At 39.6% G+C, this 12,158-nt stretch overlaps 1 protein-coding gene across 1 annotated transcript in view; it reads right to left on the reverse strand.

Annotated features, from left to right (window-relative positions):
* fndc1 (fibronectin type III domain containing 1) overlaps nucleotides 1-12,158 on the reverse strand; it is a 224,126-nt gene that overhangs the window by 42,467 nt on the left and 169,501 nt on the right. Inside the window, exon 17 of the mRNA XM_069931639.1 lies at nucleotides 3,019-3,130. Coding sequence (XP_069787740.1) covers nucleotides 3,019-3,130 — 112 coding nt within the window. The remainder of the gene's footprint in view (nucleotides 1-3,018; nucleotides 3,131-12,158) is intronic.

Genomic DNA, 12,158 nt, shown 5'->3' on the forward strand with positions numbered 1-12,158 from the left:
GAGGTCTATAGCAGGTATAGGCAACATGGAGCAAATGAGGTACCTGTGGTGCATAAAAAATGCAAGAAAAATGTCAAGAAAGAAATCAGGAAGGCTAAAAGAAGACAAGATTGCTTTGGCAGACAATGTGAAGGAAAATCCTAAAGGTTTCTACAGGTAAACTAAGAGCAAAAGGATAATAAGGGACAAAATTGGATCCTTTGAAGATCACATGGAGCCATAAGAGATGGAAGAGGTATTATTTTTTTTCCAATCAGTATTCACTCAGAAAAAGGGCAGAATCATGGAAAGTAAGAAAAAAAAGCAGTGAAGTCATGGAACCTATACAGATTAAAGAGGAGGAAGTGCTCACTGTCTTAAAGCAAGTAAGGGTGGATAAATCTCCAGGGCCTGACAAGATATTCCCTTGGACCTTGAAGGAGACTAGAGTAAAAATTGAAGGGGCTGTGGCAGAAATAGTTAAAATCTTTAGCCACGGGTGTGGTGCCAGAGGATTGTAAGGTAGCTAATGTTGTTCTGTTGTTTAAAAATTGCTCCAAAAGTAAGCCTGGAAATTATAGGCCAGTGAGCCTGATGCGAGTAGTAGGTAAATTATTGGAAGGTGTTCCAAGAGATTGGATATACAATTATTGGACTCACAGAAACTGATTAGGGATAGTCCACATGGCTTTGTGCAAGGTAGATCATATTTAGCCAATCTTATATAGTTTTTCAAGGAGGCTACCACGAAAATTGACGAAGAAAATGTTGTGAATGCTGTCAACATGGACCTTAGTAAGTCCTTTGACAAGGCCCCATGTGGGAGGTTAGTCAGGTAGGTTCAGATGCTAGGTATTTATGGTGAAATAGTGAACTGGATTCAACAATGGCTAGATGGGAGAAGCCAGAGAGTAGTGGTGGATGATTGCTTCTCAGACTGGAGGCCTGTGGCTAGTGGTGTGCCCCTGGATTCAGTGCTGGATCCATTATCATATATATCAATGATCTGGATGATAATGTGATAAATGGGATCAGCAAGTTTGCAGATGACATTAAGATTGGAGGCACTGTGGACAGCAAAGAATTTTATCAAAGCTTGCAGAGGGGTCTGCACCAAATGGAAAAATGAGCTGAAAAAAGTAGCAGAGATGGAATTTAATGCAGACAAGTGTGAGGTGTTGCATTTTGGAAGGACAAACTAAGAAAGAGCATACACGGTAAATGGTAGGACACTGAGGAGTGCTGTAGAACAGAGAGATCTGGGAATACAGACATGTAATTCCCTGAAAGTGTCATCACAAGTGGATAGGTTTGTAAAGAGAGCTTTTAGCATATTGGCCTCCATAAATCAAAGTATTGGGTATAAGAGCTGGGATATTATGGTAAAGTTGTATATGACATAGGTGAAGTGAAATTTGGTGTCTTGCATGCAGCTTTTGTCTTGTAACTACAGGAAAGATATCAGTAAGATATAAAGAGCACAGAGAAGATTTACTAGGATATTCCCTGAACTTCGAGAACTGAGTTACAGGACAAGGTTAAACAAGTTAGGAGTTCATTCCTGGAACGTAGAAGAATGAGGGGAGATTTTAAATAGGTATTTAAAATTGTGAGGGGGATAGAGAAAGTGAATATAGATCATCTTTTTTCACTGAGGGTAGGTGAGATACAAACCAGAGAACAGGGGTTAAGAGTGAAAGGGGAAAAGCTTATGAGGGGGATCTTCTTCACACAGTGAGCAGTGAGAGTGTCGAACCAGCTGCCCACTGACATGGTGAATGTAGGCTCAATTTTAACATTTAAGAAGAATTTGGAGAGGTATGGAGGGGTGCAGGTCATTGGGACTAAGCAAAAAAAAAAGTTCAACACAGACTAGAAAGGCCAAAGGGGCCTGTTTCTGTGCTGTAGTGTTGTATGGAACATAACACCAAAGTGTTAGTTGCCATTTGAGGAATCAGGGGCATAAATTGCCCTTAGAAAACTAAACAATTTCTTCTCCTAAGTAACATAAAAAACAAAGAATTTGGAATTGATTTGGAGGATGCACAAAAAAGATTTGTTAAGATAGCCCTAGCCGTACCAAAAAAATGTATTATGTCAACCTGGAAATTGGAAGATAATTTGAAAATACAACAATGGTATATAGAAATGAATAAATGTATTCCATTAGAAAAAATAACATAGTTTAAGAAATAATATTGAAATATTCGAACAAGTATGGGAGCCTTACATTAAATACAATAGCGAAAACCTACCGGGAACAAACATTACCTAAGTTGATGGAAGGAGAAGGAAAGAAAAGAATGGACTCAGTAGAATTTCTGGTGTATTTTTGTTGAATGACAACATTGTCTGACTGGCTTAATGCAACCTAGATTGTATACCTAAAATGGATGAGAGGGGTGGGTGGGGGGGGTGGCTTGGGAGGAGGGAGGGGGGGGAGAAAAAGTCACTGTATATGTGTGAAAAAGTGTATATCATGGCTAATGTGATTTATGGTGTGAAAAATAAAAAATTTAAAAAAATAAAATAAAATTTAAAAAAAAAGAAAACTAAACAATTTCTTACCTTGCCTGAAAATAAATAAATTCTTTTTAAGTTACATTGTGCTTTTAAGACAGAGCAAGCTACTCAGCTGTGAACCATCAATGTGTTGATCATTGAGACAAATATGAGCCAAACTTACTGACTGCAAATTGCATTATACCATATTTAATTCATGTATTTTTGAAAATCTGGTCTTACTGCTATGATCTTTGTGGATCACGATATATGTGTACCATGATATAAAGGAATTTTCAACACAAGAATTAAAGTGAATCAGGTTAGCACATATACTAAGACTGGGAACAAAAATAAAGTTTTGCCAACACTGTCACATTCTCAGAATAAAACCTCTTAAATATCACAACGTTTCCATTCATTTTACTTTGACAATAAGATAGTACAAGATTAAGGGCAGAAGCACATGTGATGCTAGAGCAGTTGACAGAAATATTCTGCGAAATGGCCCACGGCAAATGCTCTCTTCAATCATACCTTGTGTTTGGCTTCAGATTTTCTATCGCTAAATGTGTGTTGCCAACAGTGGGCCTTGTTGACCAATTGTCCTGTAAGATCTCATCATAGGAGGTACTGTAGACAAGGTAACCTGCAATTGAAATTAAAGGCAGAAGTAAGTGCAACAGTAAATACCTCTGAACTTAAGGTCCAAATTAACTTTATCTGGGTTAAATTTAGTCATTAATGTGTGAAATTTTGACTCTCTTGAATATTTGGATTTGAAATTGCTTGATAAAATAAAATTCTCTCACACACAATTTTGTCTGTAATGACAGAGTATAAAGCATTTATTCTGTTCTCTGCTTTGGACATCTAGAAGTAACATTTGTTGAATGAAGTTGTTTCATACATTTCGGATTTAAAGTTGGAGGCTAATTCATGGAAGGTTCCAATATTTTCATTGTAGATTAACTTTTGTGAACACAGAGGAAATCTGTATATGTTGGGATTATAAAGTGCAGTGATAATCCTGGAGAGAAGATGCCAATCCAATTTGTACAATTTTCATTCCAATCAAAGAAATCAAAAGGAGTTTTAATTTTTTTTTTTGAGATTTGCAACCTTGTTTGTGCTCTTCTCTGGAGGTTATGGGCTGCCCGATTAACATAGTTGATAGTGCAACACTACTGCAGCACGAGCAACCCTGATTCAAATATGGCCCCACCTGGAAGGAGTTTGTTAATTTTCCCCGTGACCTGCATTGGTTTTCTACTGGTGCTCTGGTTTCTTTGCACCCTCCAAAATGTATAGGATTGGTAGGTTAATTGGGTGTAATTCGGAGGTGTCGGTTTCATGGGCAGGAAGAGCCTTCTACAGGGTTGTATCATTAAAAATAAAAAACATTAAATAAATGAAAATTTTTCATGGAAATGACATATTTTCATAAATCATTGTTTATAAGCTTTGCCTGGAGTTCTTGTTTCTCAATCAAGTCAAATACAGTTGGAAATTGGCTTTTAAAACTAAAATCCAAACTGAAGTATTTTGAAAGAAATGATCCAAACTATGAAAATGGATCACAGGCTAACATAATGAAAAGATAAGTGGAAAATAAAAATATAATCCGTTTTATGACATGCTCAAAACATTTTTGACATCATTGTGGTGAATGAATTCATTTTGAAATGCACCTACATATTAATTAAAAAATGAGAATGAATTTCATCTGATAATTCTCAGTAACTCCAGTTTTAGTAAACTAAATGTTTCTACAATTATGACAAATATTTTAAAAGACATTCTCACCTTACTTTTGGAATCTCTTATACCTGTAATGCCAGGAGCTAATTATCTTGGCAAAGCCACAAAGAGCAATAATGAGATTATTAGTGAATAAGAGCTTCAATATGTTTTCTAATGGTTGGGCACAGGCTGGCAGAGAATTAATTGCCAGGATTGGATTTCCCTGCCTCTAGTGGATAGGATGTACCCAAGGAATACAAAGGTGAGCCTGGGTCAGAGATGGGACTCTAACACTGGACTTATGTTAAGGCACTTTCTTTCATTACAAAATCCAGTTTGAGGACAAGAACCTGACAAAGCTTCTAACAGAGCATGCCTGAGCTTTTAGCTTTTAATATAAAAGAAATTTAAGTTTGGAAATGCTACAAAAACATCTTCAGGCATATTGCAATTGCATTCCAGGCTGATTTATCAGTTCTCATGGTAACTAGTTAATTGTTGTCAGCCTTGGTCCACTGAGGAATCACATACAGAACACATTTCCAAGTACATTGTGATGCCAAAGGAATTGATCCTCCAACCAACACCCACCTGTTACATTAGAAAAAAAGGTCCAAGATCAGAAGGTTGCACACATGATCTGACAATTGTTGACTTTTAATTTTTCTATTATTGCATTTCCAAGCACATTAGGAGTATGGATCAGGATAGAAGGTATCCGTGCTGGACCAAGGTAAAGCTGGTCCCATTCTCTTCAAATTTAATTCTTTTAAAATTGAAATACCTGTAACTGACAGAAGCTCAAGCAACTTGCATCCTGGTTCCATTTCCCCTATGTTCACATTTCTTATTTCCCTTTCCCAAGCAATGTTCTGACTTGGGACCATGGAACCAGAAATTTACTTGTAAGTCAACACCCCATTCCATTAAAAATACAGCACAAAGACATTTATTTTCATTCTAATCTAATGTTCCAATTTGTGCCACTATTCAATCCTAACCAAAAAAAATGATATTCTAACATTCCCTTTCCTACTTTCACCTCTGTCAGAAAAGTAAATGCAAGGACGATGAGCAGCATGACTAAGCAACTTATTTCATTGGAATCCAACTTGTGACACCCATTCTTGGGACTACCTCATGCTCAGCATTAATTCCCATTTTGTAGTTGATGGATTACTTGAATAAAGCAGGGTATAACAGAATCTCATTCTATGTAAACCTGCATCAGTCAATAAAGCAGATCAGAAGTTTTCAAAATCCAATGCATCGTATTAGAGAACTGTGCATCGCACAATTAAAATCATTTTAAAAACTCCTATGCTTCAAATGAAAACTTTTTGCGGTAAAAACAGTTTCATTCTGGATGGTAAAGAAGAATTAAATTAATATCAATGATCAGAAAAGATAGTGAATTGACTCAATTTCCCATTCCAACATTGTATTTTACTGAATCTGAGCATTTATGGTCCGACTCGAAATACTCTTCTAAAGGTTGTGTTGAGCCACCTTCTTGCTTTCTAACCTTTGCAGCCCCATGCAAGGGTTAGAAAACAAAGTTCCCCATTATTGAGTGAAATCAATATGGGCAATAGTCAGAATCGGCAACATTGTGAAACATGCTGTAGGTAAAGAATGATAATATTGACCATTGAAATTCCCTCTGAATGATGTGCATCCTGTTGATTGACCAACCTTGAGTAGGGGTAGAAACTCCAAATGAAAGTTTAACAGATTTTTATTGTGGGTTTCAAATTTTCTTTACAGAAATGGGACAATTTAAATAGCTAAATAAAATTTTTGAAGTTCACTAAGATGCTTTGACATGTTTTTCTAGGTTGATATTTAGGGGTATAGGTAGCCAGGAGAGTGGCGAAGGCATTTGGCAGCCTTGCCTTCATTGGTCAGGAACAGGTGAGACTGCATTTGCGAGTATAATGCACAGAAATGGGCGTCATGAAGCTGAAAAAATACTCACAAAAAAGTTACAGGCTTGAATTGGAAGAGAGTATGGGATGTTCCTCCTGGAGTGAAGGAGGCAGGGAGGGGTCCTTAGATCACGAGAGGCAAAAATAAGGTAAAGGGTCTGATGTATAACTAGAGTTATAGTACTATAGATTTTATTCATTTTTATTTACAATAAAACTGGAAGGTCATCCTGCACTGTGACCCAAGCTTTCTGGGGAGGGGTTATGGTGTTGGAGTCTTTATACAGGGTCAAGAGGGAGGAGACACAGGTCCAGTCACAGGATGGGGCGGAGGCAGATTAATGAGTGCACAGCAGTTCACCACAGTCATTGTCTTTTTCCCAGGTAAGGGGAGGGTAAAATGAAAAGCAGAGATTTAAGGTGAGGGGAGATATTTAAAAGGAACCCAAGGGCATCTTTATCAATCAGAGAATGGTAGAGAAATTGAATTAATCTTAATAAATAGACCATCACCAAGTCTTTGAAAGACTGCTGTGTAACGCATTTGAAAGATGATGTGGCAAAGAGAACAATTCACATGCCCCCAACTGGAATCCACAGCTGAACCTTGAGGCCCACTCACTACTGAACACCAGGAACACGGTGCACAAGTCAGATAATCCAACCCTATAGAAGAAAGCCAGGTGCAACCTGTGCATGGCCATTAGAGATGCCCAGGGGCATAACGAAATCAGTCTTTAGTTCCAGGTGAACCTCACTGATCCTCAGTTATAGCAGTGTATGCCTGCCAGCACAGCTGCTAAGAAAAAAAATGAGCTCAATAATAAATAGAAGTATATCCCTCCCAGATGTACTCAATACAATTCATGCTTGCTTTGAGCAGGAGGCGAGCAAGAGGGTAGAACATACCTCTCCTCTGTCAAGCACACCTGAACCCAAAGTCACTGCTGCAGATGTCAGAGCAATCTTCCATAGAGTAAACATGTGGAAAGTGACTGGTCCACTCAGAGTCCCTGGATGGGTCCCCTGTGCCTGCATGGACTACCTGCCAAAATTATTCACAAACATTTTCAACTTCTCTCTCAAAAGACTGAGTCATCCAGGAGCAGAAGAAGAATGTAGTGACAGGCCTAAATGCCTAATGAATGATATCTCTGCCTAATGAATGATATCTCTGATATCCAATATCATGAAGTGCTTTGGTCACATTTCACATTAACTCTTGTCAACCCAGCTACCCTTGACCCATTACAATTCATATTCCAACAAAATAGGTCCACTTAAGAAGCCATGCCCAAAGCCCAACACTCAGCCCTGGAACTTCTGGATATATGTCCTTTATCAGGTTACTATTTATCAACTATCTGGAAAAACAACCACCTGAAGAAACACACAAAGATCAGTGTGTACAGAGCCGTTGTCATACCCACGCTCCTGTTTGGCTCCGAATCATGGGTCCTCTACCGGCATCACCTACAGCTCCTAGAACGCTTCCATCAGCACTGTCTCCACTCCATCCTCAACATTCATTGGAATGACTTCATCATCAACATCGAAGTACTTGAGCTGGCAGAGTCCGCAAGCATCGAATCCATGCTGCTGAAGACCCAACTGCGCTGGGTGGGTCACGTCTCCAGAATGGAGGACCATCGCCTTCCCAAGATCGTGTTCTATGGCGAGCTCTCCACTGGCCACCGAGACAGAGGTGCACCAAAGAAGAGGTACAAGGACTGCTTAAAGAAATCTCTTGATGCCTGCCACATTGACCACGCCAGTGGGCTGATATCGCCTCCAACCGTGCATCTTGGCGCCTCACAGTTCGGCGCGCAGCAACCTCCTTTGAAGAAGACTGTAGAGCCCACCTCACTGACAAAAGACAAAGGGGGAAAACCCAACACCCAACCCACCAATTTTCCCTTGCAACCACTGCAACCATGCCTGCCTGTCCCGCATCGGTCTTGTCAGTCACCAACGAGCCTGCAGCAGACGTGGACATACCCCTCCATAAATCTTCGTCCGCGAAGCCAAGCCAAAGAAAGATTTATCAACTGTAGTTCCCCTTTCAATGATAGTATCACACAACCTCATCTCCAAACTCTATAACCTCTATCTCAGTACCCCTCTCTGCAAGCAGATCTATGACCTTTGATCCCACAGGCCGTAATCTCAAAAATATTTTTAAACATCCTGATTAGACCCTACATATAGGATTTAAACTTACCTAAATTTAACTATGAAATGTTAAAAGCAAAATGTTGGCATTGTGACATAAAAAGCAAACATCAGGTTGAATAGGATGCAAAACTTATGATGAAAGACGTTTGATCTCAAATTCTAATTCATTTTTTTCTTTCTACAAATGTTGTCTGACCTGCTGAATGTTTCTAGCAATTTTATTTGCCATCATCTTTTGCCTGTTGTTGCTTTGCCCACTTCCAGAAAAACCTCTTGTACTTCCTAATTTCATGTTACCTTCAACCTGAAAAAGATAATAGTTCTTCCTTCAATTTGCTATATTTTATAAAATGATGAATTCCCAATATTTCAGATCACAGACTTGAAATATTAATTCTGCACCATTCTCTCTGTTCGCTGCCTGACCCAAGTACTTGTAGTATTTTCCGTTTTATTTGAAATTTCTAAATATTTCTAAATATTTCCGGTCAGGAAAAAGGGCAGCAAGGGAGCGAAAAATCAACCGTGGTTAACAAAGGAAATAAAGGAGAGTATAAAATTGAAGGTGCAGGTGTACAAAGCTGCAAAGAGCAGTGGGAAACTGGAAGATTGGGAAAACTTTAAGAGACAACAAGGGGTTACAAAGCGGGTAATAAGAAATGGGAAAAAGGATTATGAAAGTAAATTGACACAAAATATAAAAACAGAAAGCAAAAAATTTTATAAATATATAAAACGGAAGAGGGTGGCCAGAGTTAACATAGGACCCTTGAAGGATGAGAAAGGAAAACTGGTAGCAAAAAATGAGGAAATGGTTGAGGCATTAAACAAATATTTTGTGTCAGTCTTCACAGTGGAAGACACGTCCAGTATGATAAAATAGTTGTTGCAAAGGAAGTAGTGATGGAGAAACTAATGGGACTAAAGCCAGACAAATCACCTGGTCCTGATAATATGCATCCAAGGGTTCTGAAGGAAATGGCAGAAGTTATAGTTGATGCATTGGTGGTCATATACCAAAATTCCTTAGATTCTGGGCAGGTCCCGGCAGACTGGAAGACAGCAAATGTCACGGCACTTTTTAAGAAGGGATGTAGGCAGAAGACTGGAAATTATCGGCCAATTAGCTTGATGTCTGTAGTTGGAAAAATGCTTGAAGCTGTCATTAAAGATGAAATAGTGAAACTTTTGGAACGTAAGGGTTCAATCAGGCAGACGCAGCACGGTTTTAGAAAGGGAAGATCTTCTTTGATAAACTTGTTAGGATTCTTTGAGGATATAATGGGTGCGGTGGATAGAGGGGAACAGGTTGATGTTGTATATTTGAATTTCCAGAAAGCGTTTGATAAGGTGCCGCACAAGAGACTTCTCAGTAAGTTACAGGAAAGTGGAGTACGGGGAAGTATATTGGCCTGGATTGAAAATTGGTTGTCTGACAGGAGGCAGAGAGTCGGGATAAATGGGAGTTTTTCAGGTTGGCAGAGAGTGGTAAGTGGGCTGCCGCAGGGGTCAGTGTTAGGCCCACAACTGTTCATCATTTACATTGATGACTTGGGAGGAGGGGACAGAATGTGGTGTAGCCAAGTTTGCGGATGACACCAAATTGAGTGGAAGAGCAAATTGTAATGAGGATGTGGAGAGTCTGCAGAGGGATATAGTTAAGCTGGATGAGTGGTCTGGCAGATGGAGTACAATGTTAGTAAGTGTGAGGTTATCCACTTTGGCAAGAAAAATAAAAGAGCTGAATATTATTTAAAGGGTGAAAAACTATAGCATGCTGTTGTGCAGAGGGACTTGGGAGTGCTTGTGCATGAATCACAAAAAGTTAGGTTGCAGGTGCAGCAGGTTATTAAGAAGGCAAATGAAATGTTGGCTTTCGTCGCCAGAGGAATTGAATTCAGGAGTAGGGAGGTAATGTTGCAACTGTATAAGGTACTGGTGAGACCGCACCTGGAGTACTGTGTCCAGTTCTGGTCTCCATATTTGAAGAAGGATATACTGGCTTTGGAGACGGTCCAGAGGAGGTTTATTAGGTTGATCCCTGGGATGAAGGGGTTGACTTATGATGAAAGATTAAATCATCTAGGATTGTATTCGCTTGAGTTCAGAAGAATGAGAGGAGATCTTATAGAAACATATAGGTTTATGAAGGGTATGGATAGGATAGACGTAGGAAGGATTTTTGAGCTGGCCGGGGAAACTAAAATGAGAGGACAGTCTCAAGATTCGGGGGAGTAGATTTCGGACAGAGATGAGGAAAAATAGTTTTTCCCAGAGAGTAGTGAATGTTTGGAATTCTCTAACCAGGGAAGTGGTTGAGGCTGCCTCATTAAACATATTTAAAATTCAGGTTGGGCCAGTGACCAGTGGTGTGCCTCAAGGATCTGTATTGGGCCCATTGTTGTTCGTTATATACATTAATGATCTAGATGATGGGGTGGTAAATTGAATTAGTAAATATGCAGACGATACTAAGATAGGTGGAATAGTGGATAATAAAGAAGGTTTTCAAGGATTGCAGAGGGATTTGGGCTGCTTAGAAAAGTGGGCTGAAGAATGGCAGATGGAATTTAATGCTGATAAGTGTGAGGTGCTTCATTTTGGTAAGAAGAATCAGAACAGGACATATGTGGTAAATGGGAGAGCATTGATGAATACAGAAGAGCAGAAAGATTTAGGAGTAACGGTACATCGTTCCCTGAAAGTAGAAACTCATGTGAATAGGGTGGTGAAGAAGGCTTTTAGTATGCTGGCCTTTATCAATCATTGCATGGAATATAGGAGTTGGGAGGTGATGTTGAGATTGTATAAGACGTTGGTGTGGCCTAATTTGGAGTTCTGTGTGCAGTTCTGGTCGCCTAATTATAGGAAGGATATAAACAGAGTGGAGAGAGTGCAGAGAAGGTTTACCAGAATGTTACCTGGGTTTAAGCATCTAGAGTATAGGGAGAGATTGGACAGATTAGGTCTTTATTCTTTGGAGCGTAGAAGGTTGAGAGGGGATTTGATAGAAGTATTTAAGATTATGAAAGGGATAGACAGAGTGGATGTGGATAGACTATTTCCGTTAAGAGGAGGAAAGATTAAAACAAGAGGACATGAGTTAAGAATTAAGGGGCAGAGGTTTAGAGGTAACATGAGGGGGAACTTCTTTACTCAGAGAGTGGTAGCCGTGTGGAATGAGCTTCCGGGAGAAATAGTGGCAGCGGAGTCAATTGTATTATTTAAGAAAAGGTTGGGCAGGTATATGGATGAGAAGAAGATGGAGGGTTATGGGCATTGTGCAGGGAGGTGGGACTAGAGAGGGGTGTTTGGTTCGGTGTGGACTAGAAGGGCCTAATGGCCTGTTTCTGTGCTGTAATTGTTATGTTATGTTATATTAGATAAATTTTTACATGGTAGAGGAATTAGGGGATATGGGGAGAAGGCAGGTAGGTGGAGTTAGGTCATAAATTAGATCAGCCATGATCGTATTGAATGGCGGAGCTGGCTCGATGGGCCATTTTTGGCCTACTCCTGTTCCTACTTCCTATGTTCCTATGTTCCTATTTTCTGTTTTATTTGAAATTTCTAAAATTGAAGATCAATGAACAGCAGATAGTGGAAATCTGACACAAAACCAGTAAATACTGGTAACACTCAGCATACCAGGTATCATCCGTGTGAAGAGAAATAGTTAACATTTCATGTCTATGACCCTATAGGACAATGACCATGGCAGCGAACTAGTGAGGGCTTCAGTGGCTGAAGGACCTATACAGGCTGCAAGTTGTAGGCAACACAGTCGGGTTCCCACGCAGGCTGTGGGCTCCTGGCTCACGGGAACCAGGA

Source organism: Narcine bancroftii, chromosome 4, assembly GCF_036971445.1.
Source record: "Narcine bancroftii isolate sNarBan1 chromosome 4, sNarBan1.hap1, whole genome shotgun sequence".
NCBI classification, from domain to species: Eukaryota; Metazoa; Chordata; class Chondrichthyes; order Torpediniformes; family Narcinidae; genus Narcine; species Narcine bancroftii.